Source organism: Plecotus auritus, assembly GCF_963455305.1.
Source record: "Plecotus auritus genome assembly, chromosome: 5".
Classification (NCBI taxonomy): domain Eukaryota; kingdom Metazoa; phylum Chordata; class Mammalia; order Chiroptera; family Vespertilionidae; genus Plecotus; species Plecotus auritus.
Genome location: NC_137776.1, coordinates 7,638,826 through 7,654,818, shown reverse-complemented (window position 1 = coordinate 7,654,818; position 15,993 = coordinate 7,638,826). Strand labels below are relative to the sequence as shown.

The following is a 15,993-nucleotide window of genomic DNA, read 5'->3' as shown; positions in this document are numbered from 1 at the left end:
GCTCAGGAAATGGATGCAGTCGAATGCCTGGTGAGACAGGACTCTAGAAGGCACGCTGGAATCTAGTAGGTGGTCATTTCACGCAGTACACGTTTCCTCCCAACCAGGAGGCCGGCCCCAGCTCCAGGGCCTGGACCCTCTGCTCCCCTGCCCGTGGGAGCCAGGACTGGCTGACATGCTGCTGGGCCCTTTGCAGTGCGGAGCGCTGGCTCTCCGGGGCTCCTCTCACAGGTGCTGGCAGAGGCTGTGTGAGCCTGCCCCTCCTCTGAGCACTTTATATTCATCCCAGGTTTCTGACCCGAGAGTTTACCTCCCTGATTCCCCAGACGTGGCCCAGTGACTGTGGGTCCTGTCTATCACTGGGACTGTTTGAAAGCATCTGCAGTGGGTTCCAGAGGGGCATCTCCACAGGCAACCGGTGATCTGCCGTCTCTGTAGATTCGTTTTCATTTTCAATAATTTATGTAAGCGAACCGTATAGAGTATGTTATTATTGGGGGTCTTATTTCTTTCACTCAGCATGATTATTTTGAGACCTATCCACATTAGTTCAGGTATCAATAGTTTCTTTTTTTATTGTGGTGTGTGGTATGAATATTGCACAATTGTTTATTCATTCACCTGCTGATGACCATTTGGGTTGTTTCCAGTGTTTGGATAAGACAAATAAAGCAACTATGAACATTCAGGTAAAAAAAAACAAAAAAACTGGAAATGTTCATTAAATTTTTCTAAACATAAAACTTAAAAATATGACACTAGATTCCACAAATGAATTATAGTTCAATATAAGCTTGTTATAAAGTTAGGTTGCTAGTTGACTTAAAAATTTTTTGTTTTACAGAGGGAAACATTGATTTGTTATTCCACTTATTTGTATATTCATTGGTTACTTCTGGTATGTGCCCTGACCAGGATTGAACCAGCAACCTTGGCATAGAAGGACCAGGCTCTAACCAAGTGTGCTATCTGGCCAGAACCTGTTGACTTTACTTTTTTAAAATGTTTCTCAGACATTTTCATGGTTCAGCCTCTCCCAGGAGTGAAATTTTACACCACTCAGTCTGGAATCTCCTAACCCAGTGGTCGGCAAACTCATTCGTCAACAGAGCCAAATAGCAACAGTACAACGATTGAAATTTCTTTGGAGAGCCAATTTTTTTAAACCTAAACTTCTAACGCCACTTCTTCAAACGACTCGCCCAGGCCGTGGTATTCTGTGGAAGAGCCACACTCAAGGGGCCAAAGAGCCACATGTGGCTCGCGAGCCGCAGTTTGCCGACCACTGTCCTAACCAACACTAGTGAGGGATGAAGTTGTCGACCTGGCCCATGAACGCCTCCTATATGCTTCTCTATGCAGCGGCTCCTACCGCCCCAGGACAACTGGGCTCCTGGGTAGTCTGGGACCCCAAATGACTGTGTGCAGCAGTGTCCTCCCCAGCTCCCCTCAGACTGTAACAGTGTGAAAATGTAAGCGGAGGTCCTTTTAGAAGTTGAAGCTGCCATCCCAGCGGAACTGCCTTGGAAGTCTTACTCTTCAACCCTTTAGAATGTTCCAAGTGGGCAAATTAATCTTTGTACTGGTCCCAAAGCAGTTTTTATTCCAAACTGTTGGCAAAGCTACCAAAAAGCAGACATCATACCCCACTAACATTCTTTAGAATTAATTAGCAGCACAGCTTACCTGCACGGCAGAAATCCCTTCCTTCTGTCCAATTATTCACCTTCTTTTGGAACACCATCGGGGCTTCTGTCTGAACGGGGGCACAGCAGCTTTGTGGACAGAACAGTGGTTCTATGGCAAATCTCACAGGGTGGTCTGACCATAAATTCCTAACTGGGCAGGTCATGGTGGGTAGTCACACCACAGGCATATAGTAGGAAAAAGGCTTAAGCAAGCGCTGTCTTGTTTCTGTGCATCTAAATAGATAAACACACCTTTGAAATGCTTCTTTTCAAACTCCCTTCTAAAGCCAACCACCCTCAACCTCAGGGCCAGTCTTCACTATTCTGTAATCCAATCACCATCTTGCCTTCTCCCACCTGCATGTAATATTCCTTACTCTCCAACACATTAAAAAAAACCCTGCAAACTACCATTCTGGGAGTATAAACTCTTATAGGTTTGGATGTTTTTTATGTCAATAGATTCTGTTCTTTTGCATCTCAAATCAATGCCTACTGCCTCTCAAAGAAAATGTAACTGTAAATCCATGGCTTTTTATCCAGCAAATATTTATGCAGTAAGGCTCAATGCAATGTGAAAATTGAAAGCCTTGTTTCCCATAATTCTCTGCAGGTTACTTAAGAAAAAAAAGCATAAACTGGAGAACCCTAAAACCATTTATTTATATATTTTTATTTGGAAATGTTTATATCAGTACAGTGGAACTAAATTTTAAGAGACACTGGATGTCATCAGTTTGGATATCATTAGTTTATTATAAAAGAGACACGGAAATTATTTACATGATGAAAGATTTCAGAACTTCAATGGAATGGGCAGCTTCACATGATGCCATTTCAACAGTGATTTACTTCAGTCTACATACTTTCCAAGAATGTCACCATCTCTAAATAAGAAATAGTCCTGCAAATAGAGAAACCATTAGTTAAGAAAAAAATAGCAAACATGGAACTTTTTTATATTACTAAGTTTTTAAGAAATAGTTTACACACCTTGTCGTCTATCACTACTTTGGTGCCTCCATATTCTGGGAGGAGAACTTTATCTCCAACCTTCACGCTAACAGGCTGAATCTCTCCACCCTTAAGGAAATAAGGATATGCATTAGCAAAGACATGTAGCTCACCGAACATTCACACCTAACTGTGGTTAATCAAATGTGCTCACTCAAACCAACTGTTGAAAAAGGACTCGGTAGTGAAGTAATATGGTATCTACAACTGTAGTTCTCCACTCCAAGTATCACTGGAGAGTTAGTTACATTTTGAAACAATGCCCACACGGTAGCTTAAACTAAAACCTGATTTCAGTGTAAAAGTTCAAGAAGTTATACAGGGAAAAAGCTAACTTGAGCTCATTTTTTAATGGTTAAATATTAACATAACCTATGGACCGTTTGAAATAAGCCAGTTTTTAAAACCATGTATACACGGTCATGTTTAAGTCAGCGTTCAAAAATGTAAGAAAAAATGTCCTGAGTTGGAACATACTGCTTTTGGGATTCAATTTCCTTTTCTCAAAAAGAGATCTGGAGAGAGGGACTGAAGCACAGGGCTCACTTCCTAAAGGCTTCCTATTCCTGGCTCCTTGCTAGAACTTTCTTGGAGGCAACTTGCAACAATGCAGTTCACGTATTTGACCCCAAGGGCATTATCTGTGTATTCTGGGTGACCCTTGGGGAGGTCTGAGATCTAACCAGTTAACTGGAGGATACCGGGAAGGAACAGTCCAACCTGTTCGTTTCACAGGTGAGCCAAGGAAGGTAAAAGGTGGTTAGTGGGTTAGGCAGGGCAATTTCAGAGTTAAGAGATTAGACCGATTCTTAAAAGCCCTCCTTCAGCAATATTAAAGCATAATTTTACTTTCATATTCTCGAACTCTCCACATACAACGAGCCATTTCATTTTACAATCATTTTCATTAAAGAGCCAGATCAGACGTGACTGAACTAAGGAAACGACCCGAAAACAATACAAGCTACTTAAAAGGCTACTTTTAATAACCACCAAGAATTTGCTTTTCCTTCCACTTCACATAAAAAATAGTTCCAATGTGGCTCCCGTTTACCTTTCCTTTGGAGCCCGATCCAACAGCGACTACTGTGGCGTGCAATACTTTTCCTTGAGCTTTTTCTGGAAGCATGATGCCTCCTTTGGTGACGGTTTCCGCGGCGCTCCTTTCAACCAGGACTCGGTCGAAGAGGGGGAGGAACTTCCTAAAGGCCTGTCCTGCCTGGAGGGAGAGAAAGGCCCGATCTGAAACAACAGTACGCGCCGATGTTGTGCACAGGCAATGCCACGGCAAACGTGACCGGTCAAACGCAACGCGTGGTCCCGGAGAGAACGCAGGAAACCTAGAGACTGTCCCGCTCTGCATTCCCCGCTCATGCCCCACTCCCTCTGCAGGGTCATCAGCCAGACGAGCTCCAAAAGGCAACCTTCGCTCCTTCCAAGGTCAAATATTTCCCTTCCCGGCTTAGGACATCTTCAGCAAACCCTGAAGTCCACCTCTCCGCCCAAGGCCATGCTTTCTTCCCGACACTGCCCACCTACGAAGGCCCTGCAGGGGAGAGCGGGTGGGCGGCCGCGCGTGCGTCCCGGCTCCCGCCCCCCAGGCTCCACGCCCGCTGCACACGCGCGTGCAAAGAGCCCTCGGCGGAGGGAAAGGTCGGGGGGCCCGGCGTCCCCACGTTTCGGGCAGGTGCGGGTCCCTGAGTGACTCCTTCCCCCTGCCAACGAGAACCGTCCGGGCTGCCCACGCCCCGGGCAGACTGGTGCCCACGCGGGTCTCACCATGACTCCGATCGCCGCCGCCTGTGCTCCGCTGTCGCGCCGCGGCCGCAAGGAGAGAGCCGCAGTCGCCGCTGGCCACGTGAACCCGAGGCCGCCCAGCGCGCAGGCGCCCGCCCCGCCGTCCCGCCCCCCAGAGGGCGGCAGCCGCGCCGCGCGCCGCGATTCGCCCCGAGGCCTCGGCGCAGCCCACTTCCGCGGCGACCGGGAGGCGGAAGAAAAGGGGAGCTCTTTCTAGGCTTTTCTAGGCCGCCTGCCCGGGTGAAAGTACTCTCCCCGCGCCCCCTCCCGGAAGTGACGCCATTTAACCCTTGACCCACAGGGAGCGCGGCCCTTTCCGGAAAGTTCTAGAACCGAGCGCCGCCCCGGAACTAGCCTAAGTCGGCCGAGAAGGCTGGGGCCGCGGGCCGGGCCCCGCGCGGGTAGGGAGGGGCGGGGCCTGCGCGCCGCGGTGCCGATTGCCGGGCCTGGGCCGACGGGAGGCGGGGGCGGCGCCCGCGCACGCGTGGCCGCGGGGCGGGGAGCCTGGAGGGAGGGGCACAGCTCATTGCCGTTTGCGCCCTGCACTCTGTCCCTCACTCGCCGCCGACGGCCTGCCTCGCCGCCTGCTCGCCCTGCCGCTGCCCCGCAGGTATGCGGCCGCCCGCGCCGCCTCTCCCGGGCGCCCTGGGCCCCGGCCCGGCCCTCCCCCTCCTGCAATGGGGCCTGGGCAAGTCGGCCCGGGAGAGCCTGGGATTCCCACCGGCGCCGCAGGCCCGGATCGGCTGGCTCAGGCCTCGCGGGTCGGGTCCATGCGGTGCCCGTCACGTGCGGCGTGGATCGCTCGCCGGGCAGGCGCGGGAGGGAGGGCTTGCCCAGAGTGCGTGTGGGGTCGGGGGAGTGCACCCACCAGGGCCTTCCGATGCAACCCACGGCAGGCCGACTGCAGGGCTGCGGGGAGAGTGGTCGCAGCCGCGTGGGGACTTCCTTGGGCCCCGCGGACTGGGTGGGGGACGGCGCCTGCACCCTTGACCTTGCTCGGGGCGTTCGGATGGGAAGACACGTGGGGCCGCGCGGAGTGGGCCGGGCCGCAGCGGCCTAGCCGGTGCTCTAGACACATTTTGCTAAGGTTTTTGCAGAGTCAGGAATATTTTTAGCCGCTGACCGCCGGCTTTGTAACCTGCTCCTTTCCCGCGGACTTGGTTTATCAGGGGCACGTGTGGAGTGGGTTGGCTCTGAAGGCCGTTTTAGCAGGGGAAGATGAACACGTTTTTACTAGTAGCCGCAGGGGTAGGGCCATGGGTTGGGAGCTGGGTGCTGTGCGCTAGTGCTGTAGGGCAGCCGCGGGGGCGGCCCTTGCGCCAGGTACGTTCTGGAGCCGTGGCGCGTCCCGTGGCCCAGGCATCGTGGCTGGCACAGGTCAGCCCGGTTCACATCTAACATTTGTTCTGTGGCTCGGGTGTCACCCCGGGGGATGCGGGTATTGATGTACTGCTGACCTGCCTGTTTCCTCCTCTCCCCAGAAATGCTTCGATTACACACAGTCCTTCGCCAGATGAGGCCCGTGTCCCGGGCACTGGCTCCTCATCTCACTCGGGCTTATGCCAAAGATGTAAAATTTGGTGCAGAGGCTCGAGCCTTAATGCTTCAAGGTGTAGACCTTTTAGCCGATGCTGTAGCCGTTACTATGGGGCCAAAGGTATCAGTATTCTTATTTTATTGTCACTTATAGTTCTATGAGTTAATTAATATTTTACTGATGGCAAATAGTCACACTGAACTTGATCAGTAGGTGGGTATCCATTTTTGAGAGAACCCAATTTACATGTAAGTTCCACATTAATGGTTAATCTTTTTTTTTTTTTTTTTCCTTATATGTGAGTCTTAAAACTTAAATTTGGGACACTTCATTTTGTATAATGTGTGATGTAATCCATTGATAACTCAGAGTTTAAGATGGATTCTTAAACTCAAGGTAGGGTTAATCTTGCTTGCCAGCTTTTGTTAAATTTGGGATTGTTGCCCAGTAAATACCAAGCATAGAGGGAAGGATGGTACTTATCTCCTGTAATATCTAAATATGTTTGTGAAGGTCCAGTTTTACCTACTTTTTCCTGCTGTCCCTTCTGTTCCAAAGCACATTGAAAATTTTGTCTCGCTTAACATGAGACTGCTGAGTGAGTGGTAATGAATTGAAGAGGCCTTTGAAGGTGCCCAGTGGAGTGATGGTTCATTTTAGTTTGAAAACAATTCAAATATCAAAGTTAACCAAACTGTATAAATAAGGCACTGGAAAGGAGACATACTTTAAACAATAGAGAGTCAAAAAAAAAAAAAATAATAAGGCATTATCATGCCTCCCAAATGGCAGCTTTGGTTCAAACCAAAAGCTGCCAATACTCTGCACCATACTTGAGATTTAATGTTCAGTGGCCCTGCAGGAGTGCACTGTGCTTGCCTTGCAGTTAATATTTTAGTAACTACATTTTAAAGCAAGCTAAAAGTAAGTTTTCACATGGCTTTCAAGGAAGCAGGCACTGGGAAAACTTTTTAAGTGTAAATAACGTGAAGAATTTTATATTTTGAGTTTTTATGAGTTTATTTGAGCATAACTGGTTATAATTGCCAGGAAGATCTCTGTAAACTAAGATCATTGATGAACTTGCCCTTGAGATTTGTGCTGCAGATCTGGTAATATGTTGAAGCTTTCAAGTGTGTGGTTCTGTAACTTTTTCCCTCTGCAATTACAGGGAAGAACGGTGATTATTGAACAGAGCTGGGGAAGTCCCAAAGTAACAAAAGACGGTGTGACCGTTGCAAAGTCCATTGACTTAAAAGATAAATATAAAAATATTGGCGCGAGACTTGTTCAAGATGTTGCCAATAATACAAATGAAGAGGCTGGGGATGGCACCACCACTGCCACTGTGCTGGCACGCTCCATTGCCAAGGAAGGCTTTGAGAAGATCAGTAAAGGTGCTAATCCAGTGGAAATCAGGAGAGGTAGGAATGCTCTGCCTTGTCAGACATTGTTTCGAACTGCCCATTAAATTAGAAAGTTGATTCTTCCTTCCCTTCCTAAAAGTTCTCATGCTGAATATTCCTTCTGCCAATAGTGATTGAATGCCTGGCCGTGTGGTGGGCACTGTACAGGGAGTTAGGAGGAAAATGTGACTAAGATGTTTCCTGTTGTCAGTCTTCGTTACACCTCCCCCACCACCCTGAAAGCCAGTGATTGTAATGGAAGATACAGTATGTACTGTGTACCTTGAAAACAGTAAACTTCTGGGGATTAGCGCAGAGGGAGATTATACAGTTCTGATGCTTTCCCTTAGTCAGGAGGGCCTAATAAGCAGCTAAGTCACCCAGGATATCACAGGATTTTTTAAAGCAGATTTTTACTTCTCCTTTTTTTTTAATTGATTTGAGAGAGAGAGGAAACTGATTTTGTTGTTCCACTTATGTATGCATTCATTGGCTGCTTGTATGAGCCCTGATCAGGAAATGAACCAGTAACCTTGGCCTACACTCTTAAGCAGCTGAGATACCTGATCAGGGCCTTTTCTTACCTCTTAACAACACATACTTTGTTATTGGTCTGCATTTCGTTTATTATTGCTTGTTTCAGGAAGCTAGACCACTATTTGTTATTTATTTAATTTGAGTCCTCACCAAAGGAGTGAGGATATTTTTCCCATTGATTTTTTTTTTTTTTTTTTTTTAAGAGAGAGTGGACGGGATGGGGAGAGATAGAAGATCCATGTGACAGACACATCAATTGATTGCCTCCCACACGTGCTCCTTCCAGAGGCACATTGGGTTGGGAATGATTTATACAGAATGAGCTGAATGGTTAGATTTCTGCAAATTGTACACCTCAATTTTTTTTTAGTCTATAATTTTCAAAATATTTTGGCATTGTGGGCCTTGATTAAAGTTCCTGTGTCAGTGCATGCCATCAGCTCCATGTGATGTGGAAAAATTCTGGCACAGAAGCAGTGTGTGGGCTGTTAAGGCATGAAAACATTTATATAAATCAACATTTTTATGTGACATGTAGACATAAGAGAAAAGCATTGTAATGATGTTTATTCTTGACCCAGGTGTGATGTTAGCTGTTGATGCTGTAATTTCTGAACTTAAGAAGCAGTCCAAACCTGTGACAACCCCTGAAGAAATAGCTCAGGTAGGGATTTTTCATAATATTTTGTGGTAAAGTAAAAATTTAATAACATTTCATGGAAATCATAGACCAATTTCAGAATAACAATACTACTCAATCACCTACATTGGAAGCATTTTTCTTACTAAATGCTTGCTAAAACATTTTAAAATAATTCAGTGATCATGATATGAGTCTTAATGGGCCACTATGTTATTTCTGCATGCTGTAAGACTCATTTGTGTGTGTGTGTGTTGTAGTATTGCCACGTTTGCCAAAGGAAAACAAAATAATGGGGTCAGCCTGTTTCATTCACTGTTTTTGTTTAAAAGAATAATTGCATGTTTGTTTCATGTCTTTTGAAAATAATGTAGTCAAATAGTAAATTGAAAGCAAAGTCCCCTTCCTCTGCCCCCCCTCCCCCCATGGATGTATCCATTTGGAAATTACTAGGAAAAGGAGGGGGGTTGATGGAGAACACTAGCCTTACCTTGTAATGTGGAAAGGTAACTTGATTGTTTCAGGTTGCTACAATTTCTGCAAATGGAGACAAAGAAATTGGCAACATAATTTCTGATGCAATGAAAAAGGTTGGAAGGAAAGGCGTCATCACTGTAAAGGCAAGTGTTTTCCATGATAGCCTGAAATGAGGTGTCAGCACAAAAATTCTATCTATATGTTTCATGTTTCTAAAAGTGTATTCTATTTTACTCCTTCATGTGTACGGTCAGCACCTATATAGAATAGAGTACTTAACTCTGCTTTGTGTGAATTATTAGCCTTCGCTGTCAGGAATGAATCCATCCTAATATAAGTGATACCGTCTTCCAGCTGTAAAAGTTAATTCAGATATGCATTCTGAGAATTTTTTCAGAAGTAGAGTAGGATGCCATGGGGCATTTACATACTCCTACCTGGGTCCCTTAAGTAAGACAAGTGGGTCAACTTGTTAGCCTGGTCTGTAGTTTTTGTGTTTCTTTAATGAAATTCATACAGCTAACTCTGATCATTTTCATAGGATGGAAAAACACTGAATGATGAATTAGAAATTATTGAAGGCATGAAGTTTGATCGAGGTTATATTTCTCCATACTTTATTAATACAGCAAAAGGTAAGAGCAAGTCAATGAATGACATATTTTAAGAATATGTTATTTGCTATGTGTCAGACTGTTAGCATTAGATGGTGTCATATTTCTGAAAACATAAATTCCTATGTTACTAAAGTTAAAAAGTATAAGAAATAGAGGAAAAACGTGAACTTATCCGTGACTTTTACTAGTGAAGTGTACAGAACTTTGATTTATAGCTTTTTCTATTACATAAATTTCAGTCGTTTTCAGAATATTTAAGTTCTAAAGTTGGTTTGAAACATTCATTGTTTTGCAGGTCAGAAATGTGAATTCCAAGATGCATACGTTCTCTTGAGTGAAAAGAAAATTTCTAGTGTTCAGTCCATTGTACCTGCTCTTGAAATTGCCAATGCTCACCGCAAGCCCCTGGTCATAATTGCTGAAGATGTTGATGGAGAAGCTCTCAGTACACTCGTTTTGAATAGGTAATAGCAGTGATATTTGGTTTACATTTCTAGATGAATAATTTATATTGATGTTAGGAATCTCCATTATGTGCCTCCACCCACTTGTGTTTGTATCTAGAGTTCTGTGTAATACGGGTGTGCTTCATGAACCCTTAGTCCAGTTATAATGGTGGTGTATTTTTTTATTGGGCCTTAAAGCCCTTGATATTTTGTGCAGCTTTCTCATAGCCTAATTTTGTATGCGGTATCTATTTTTATGTGTTTACAGTTATTTTGTGGGTAAATGATTAAATTTTGTTTTCATTTTTTAAAGAAACATTTTTCTGGAAAACTATGTTCACAATTACAATTTTGCATGGGAAAAGATCAGTAAACGACTGCCGTATCAAAAGTTTCAGATCTAAGTGTATTCAGCAGTGTTTACATAATCTGTTAAAATTTATGTGTGTGTATGTGTGTGTGTGTATATATATGTAATATGTTTTTTGGTTGATTTTTAGAGAGAGGGAAAGAGAAACATTGATGAGAGGCTACCTCCTGCATGCTCCCTACTTGGGATGGAGCCTGCAGCCTGGCCATGTGCCCTGACTGGGAATCGAATCAGCAGCCTCTTGGTGCATGGGACGATGCTCAAGCAACTAAGCCACATTGGCCATGGCAAAAGAAAATTTTAAAGAGTGAATAGTCTGAACCAGAAATAGGCACTCAAAATAAAATGAGGTCTATTCACTTAATTTTTAAAATCTATAGTTTAATGCATTACTTTTGACTTTAAGACAGGTAATGTTAATGCTGTAAGTAGAATCTTAGGGCATTACTAAATTATATACTCTTAATGTAAGAATTGAGGTATATCAGACATAAGATTTTCCAATTTTATTTTAATGGAAATGCACACATGAAATAGGTATGTATGCATTAGAGATTGCACACCCTGACCTGATCCAGAAGCTCTGAGTTTACTTATCCTGGAATGATAGTTAGCTTGGATTTGCTTTTTGTATTTTTTAAAAAAGCCTTAGAGATTGTGGAATTTGAAGTTAACGTAACAAAAACAATAGGCTTACAGAGTTTTCATTGGGCCATTTTATTGGTAGCTGAAAAGTTGGATGTCTGATTTACTTGCCATTATCATTAGAGCTTATCCACTCTGATTTTTTAAATTTATTTTTAAAATATGTATTTTATTGATTTTTTTACAGAGAGGAAGGGAGAGGGATAGGGAGTTAGAAACATCTATGAGAGAGAAACATTGATAAGCTGCCTCCTGCACACCCCCCACTGGGGATGTGCCTACAACCAAGGTACATGCCCTTGACTGGAATCGAACCTGGGACCCTTCAGTTCGCAGGCCAACGCTCTATCCACTGAGCCAAACTGGTTAGGGCATCCACTCTGATTTTTATTTGACTTTTTAATAGAATAGACCAGCTGTCTTAACGTTTGTGTATTCCTTTTGTTTCTCAATCTGGTCTAAAGGGGGCATCTCTTTGATTGTGTATTCTATTCTAAGTATTCATTACCTGCTCAAATTGCTATTAGCAATATTGACATTTAAAAAGGCACTAAATTAAGAACACTGCTTGCTCAAACTTAAATAGCAACTTAATCTAATACTATGTGGCAGTGGTGGGCAAACTGCGGCTCACGAGCCGCATATGGCTCGCAAGCAGCAGTTTGCCGACCACTGCTATATGGAAGCCATGGGGTAAGTGCTGATTAGATGACCCTCAAATTTAATGATTATTCTCATTTTTCAGCCTGTGAAATAGTTACCTTTGTTTTTTAACTTAACTGTTATTACTGTTCTTAACAGGCTAAAAGTTGGTCTTCAGGTTGTAGCAGTCAAAGCTCCAGGTTTTGGGGACAATAGGAAGAACCAGCTTAAAGACATGGCTATTGCTACTGGTGGTGCCGTAAGTAACATCAATGTGGTGTGGTTTACTGAATGTTACTTATACTTCCAGGTCTAAAGTTAATATGTAGAATTTACACTTTTTAAAAATATATATATTTTATTGATTTTTTACAGAGGGGAAGGGAGAGGGATAGAGAATTAGAAACATCAATCAGCTGCCTCCTGCACACTCCCTACTGGGTATGTGCCTGCAACCAAGGTACATGCCCTTGACTGGAATCGAACCTGGGACCCTTGAGTCCGCAGGCCGACACTCTATCCACTGAGCCAAACCGGTTAGGGCGAATTCACACTTTTTACAATCACAGAACTGCCAAATGAACTTGCTTAATCTCTGTTTCTGTTGCATGTCTGGGAGGTGGAGGCTGGGTTAAGCTGTGCCACAGTCCCTTCCAGACCTTATTGACTAATCTATTTTTAGGAATATAGTAAAAAGACAGGGGACTTAAGAGTTAGTTCTGGTTCCACCAAAAGTGTGACCTTGGATGAATTTCCTGAGTTTATGCTTTTCTTACATAAAGCTCAAATATTGAGGGTTAAGTGAGAAGTTGGAAATGCAATAAAAGACTATATTCAGTGGTCTTAGAATCTCACATTTCAAAGAAATAACAGTAAAACAAGATTTTTTTCTTCATTAAGACACTGCATGCTGTGTTATTAATAAATGTTTAGTATAATAGAAAAACCATCACTGAGACCTGCTCCTTTTTCGATGTTTTTGTAGGTATTTGGAGAAGAAGGATTGACTCTCAACGTAGAAGACGTTCAGCCTCATGACCTAGGAAAAGTTGGAGAGGTCATTGTGACCAAAGATGATGCCATGCTCTTGAAAGGAAAAGGTGACAAGGCTCAGATTGAAAAACGTATTCAAGAAATCATCGAGCAGTTAGATAGCACAACTAGTGAATATGAAAAGGAAAAACTAAATGAACGCCTGGCCAAACTCTCAGATGGGGTAGCTGTGCTGAAGGTAAGAGGTCATGCTTGACTTCTTGGGCTCTTGTTCAGGGGATTAGCTTCTTCATGGAGATACTTATTATTTAAGCTTTTAAGTAAACGAGGTGCTAATGACTCTTGGCTGTCAGCATCTTGAATCAGAGAAGCCATACTAACTGGGCTGATTGTAATCTTCAGATTGGTGGGACAAGTGATGTTGAAGTGAATGAGAAGAAAGACCGAGTCACAGATGCCCTCAACGCCACCCGAGCTGCTGTGGAGGAAGGCATTGTCCTGGGAGGGGGCTGTGCCCTGCTTCGGTGCATTCCAGCCTTGGACTCATTAACTCCAACTAACGAAGATCAAAAAATTGGTAAAAAGTTAACTTACAAATGAGTTTATTTGCAGCCTGTTGTTAGTCTTCCTGTTAGAATGATGTTGCCCACTAAATGGGACAATAAATCACACAGCAACTTTCAGAATAACAAAAGTACAATAGCACTGATATCGAGAGATGAAGATGCATCATCATTTTCAGGGGAAATGATTTGGCCTATGTCAGTACTCTCACAAGTCGAATTGTGTTATAATATTTATAAAAGAAAGAATTAAGGTGGCTAAAATTTGGTTTTTTTTTATAGGTATAGAAATTATTAAGAAAGCACTAAAAATTCCTGCAATGACCATTGCTAAGAATGCAGGTGTTGAGGGATCATTGATAGTTGAGAAAATTATGCGAAGTTCCTCAGAAATTGGTTATGACGCCATGCTTGGAGACTTTGTGAATATGGTGGAAAAAGGAATCATTGATCCAACTAAGGTAAGTAGTTGATCACTTTCTAAAAATTCTTTTAATAAGTCCTCAGTTTTAATTTTTTACTAAGTAAAAGGTGGTATTTTATTAAACTCTTTTCCTAGGTTGTAAGAACTGCTTTACTGGATGCTGCTGGCGTGGCCTCTCTGTTAACAACAGCAGAAGTTGTGGTCACAGAAATTCCTAAAGAGGAGAAGGACCCCGGGATGGGTGGGATGGGTGGAATGGGAGGAGGGATGGGAGGCGGCATGTTCTAGCCCTGGAATAGTGCTTTACCGTCTGGCTGGGAACTGAGAGGAAGCTCAGGGCATCTCCTCACCTATAACTTCAGAGAAGTCAGTTGAAGGAAATGACTGAAGAAAAGGCTGGCTGATGTTCAAGAAAATCACTCTAACCATCAGTTACTGGTTTCAGTTGACAACACACAATGGTTTACTGCTGTCATTGTCCATGCCTACAGATAATTTATTTTGTATTTTTGAATAAAAATACATTTGTACATTCCTGATAAGTGCAAGAGCCATGTACCAATGTACTGCTTTCAACGTAAATCACTGAGGCATGTTTACTACTATTCTGTTACAATCAGGATTTTAGTGCTTGCCATCACCCGATGAGAAGTGAAGAAGCAGCCTTTCTGTGGAGAGTAAGAATAATTGTGTACAAAGTAGAGAAATATCCAATTATGTGACCTTTGTGTAATAAAAATTTGTTTAAAGTTAATTGAATTTTTATTTTCATCCAGGCCAGGGACTAGCCTAGTCTGTCTTGGAGCTGTAGCACCTGATCTCTGGGTGGGAACTCCTCAGTAAGGCCCTGGGCCTCCTGCGTAGTCTGGTGTAAGCTAGGCATTGAGGCAAATGTTTCCGCTGTCCTTATCTTGTATACATAGCTTGGGCAGAAATGGAAAAATACAATCCACCACAGGTCAAAAGCCTAAGTCACTTAAAATCCTGCACCTAAAAATAATGTTGCAGCTAGTTGATTAGAAGAAACAGAATGGGAAACACCTGGACTTGAGGTTTCTAGTTGCTGTCAGAATGACTGGAGCCTAAAGAGATTAACAGGAGGAAAAATGAAGTGCTAGGACTGAATGCTTGGATTGTTTTAGCCCTGTGAACAATCTTGGATTAGGGAATACTTGTTAAACTTTTGCTACAATTAGGTACAAGCCAGGTTAACAACTACAAGGTTGGTTTAGAGAATTCTGAGTTGGCTTTTCTGGAAAAATTACCTTTTCCCTCTTTGTGAGGATGGCAGATGTAGCTGCAAACTTCATGTCCTCACTCAACCAGGCAAAAACCAAGGACGTTTCCACAGAGAAGTCTTACCGGTTTCATCTCAGTAGCATTCCCTCCCCACCCTGATTCCACTCACCAGGTGCCACTTCACCAAGTTAAGAAAGGGGGTGTCGCTTCCCCCTTATGATACAGAAAGCATAGCTGCCCGATTGTAGGTCCACAGTCATGGCCTCTAGACTGCTGGACTAGATGGAGCAAACCCAGGGGCACTGATAGTGGAGCCAGAAGGCTCGGGTTTATATCCTGTCTCTACACTTCCTGTGACCTGGGTTCTGGACATAACTTGAACCTCATGGGTCAAAAGGGATAGCTAGTTCAAGGCAATATTTATATATTCCAGGGTTCCCTCACCAAAACCCCAGCTACATGCTAGAATACCAGCCTAAGCACTAAGTTAGATTCTAAACCTAAGAATTACTAAGGTAACTATGGTGTTTGGAAGAGTATGGTCAAGTACAAATTCTATTTCCATCAAAAGAGAAGTACAGAGAAAAAAGATAACCTGGGTCTTTGCCATTTTAAAAAACTTTGTTATCAAAGACATAATTACATATAAACTACTGAAGCTCTGGGAGATAACTCACCTGTAAGTGGGAAGATACTGCTTCACCTGTGTGAGGGCACACCATGTTCCATGTGAGTGGCATAGGAGTCCTTCACCGCTGTATACATGAGGTACTCCAACGTATTCAATAAAGTGATATAAAGATGCATTTATGCAGGGAACTAAGTATCGAGGCCCCTAATTGATCTGAGGAAACAAAGTTAATAGCGCTATAACTGGAAAGGTAATGCAAGGGGGCTATTGAGTGAAAGGAGGGAAGGTGATCAACATTGATTAAAAGTCTGAATTTTGTCCAGATTT

General features: G+C 43.5%; 2 protein-coding genes across 3 annotated transcripts in view; one reads left to right on the top strand and one right to left on the bottom strand.

Moving 5' to 3' along the window:
• Positions 1–4,902, bottom strand: part of LOC308247880 (MOB-like protein phocein) — a 45,536-nt gene extending 40,634 nt beyond the window's left edge. The window contains exons 1-4 of one of the 2 annotated variants that reach the window (XM_080667653.1): positions 4,482–4,902; positions 3,757–3,921; positions 2,682–2,771; positions 2,341–2,592 (exon numbers count right to left, since the gene is read on the bottom strand). In XM_080667653.1, the coding sequence (XP_080523779.1) occupies positions 2,542–2,592; positions 2,682–2,771; positions 3,757–3,921; positions 4,482–4,484 (309 nt within the window). In that variant the 5' untranslated portion in view covers positions 4,485–4,902 and the 3' untranslated portion in view covers positions 2,341–2,541. Of the gene's footprint in view, positions 1–2,340; positions 2,593–2,681; positions 2,772–3,756; positions 3,922–4,481 lie in introns of those variants that run through there. The other variant, XM_080667654.1, reaches the window with a different exon arrangement.
• Positions 4,903–4,947: 45 nt separating this feature from the next.
• HSPD1 (heat shock protein family D (Hsp60) member 1) lies at positions 4,948–14,550 on the top strand. Its single transcript, XM_080667650.1, has 12 exons — positions 4,948–5,109; positions 5,981–6,156; positions 7,208–7,460; positions 8,561–8,643; positions 9,144–9,239; positions 9,638–9,731; positions 10,009–10,177; positions 11,976–12,075; positions 12,802–13,047; positions 13,212–13,386; positions 13,655–13,833; positions 13,932–14,550. The coding sequence occupies exons 2-12, from the start codon at positions 5,983–5,985 to the stop codon at positions 14,082–14,084; spliced, it is 1,722 nt and encodes a 573-aa protein (XP_080523776.1). The 5' UTR covers positions 4,948–5,109; positions 5,981–5,982; the 3' UTR covers positions 14,085–14,550.
• The last annotated feature ends 1,443 nt before the right edge of the window (positions 14,551–15,993 follow it).

Excerpts from the sequence above, each read along its gene's own strand:
- HSPD1 (XM_080667650.1), top strand. The coding sequence starts at position 5,983 with ATGCTTCGATTACACACAGTCCTTCGCCAGATGAGGCCCGTGTCCCGG. Across the intron at positions 8,644-9,143 it reads CCCCTGAAGAAATAGCTCAG|GTTGCTACAATTTCTGCAAA; the intron begins GTAGGGATTTTT and ends TGATTGTTTCAG. Across the intron at positions 9,240-9,637 it reads AAGGCGTCATCACTGTAAAG|GATGGAAAAACACTGAATGA; the intron begins GCAAGTGTTTTC and ends TCATTTTCATAG.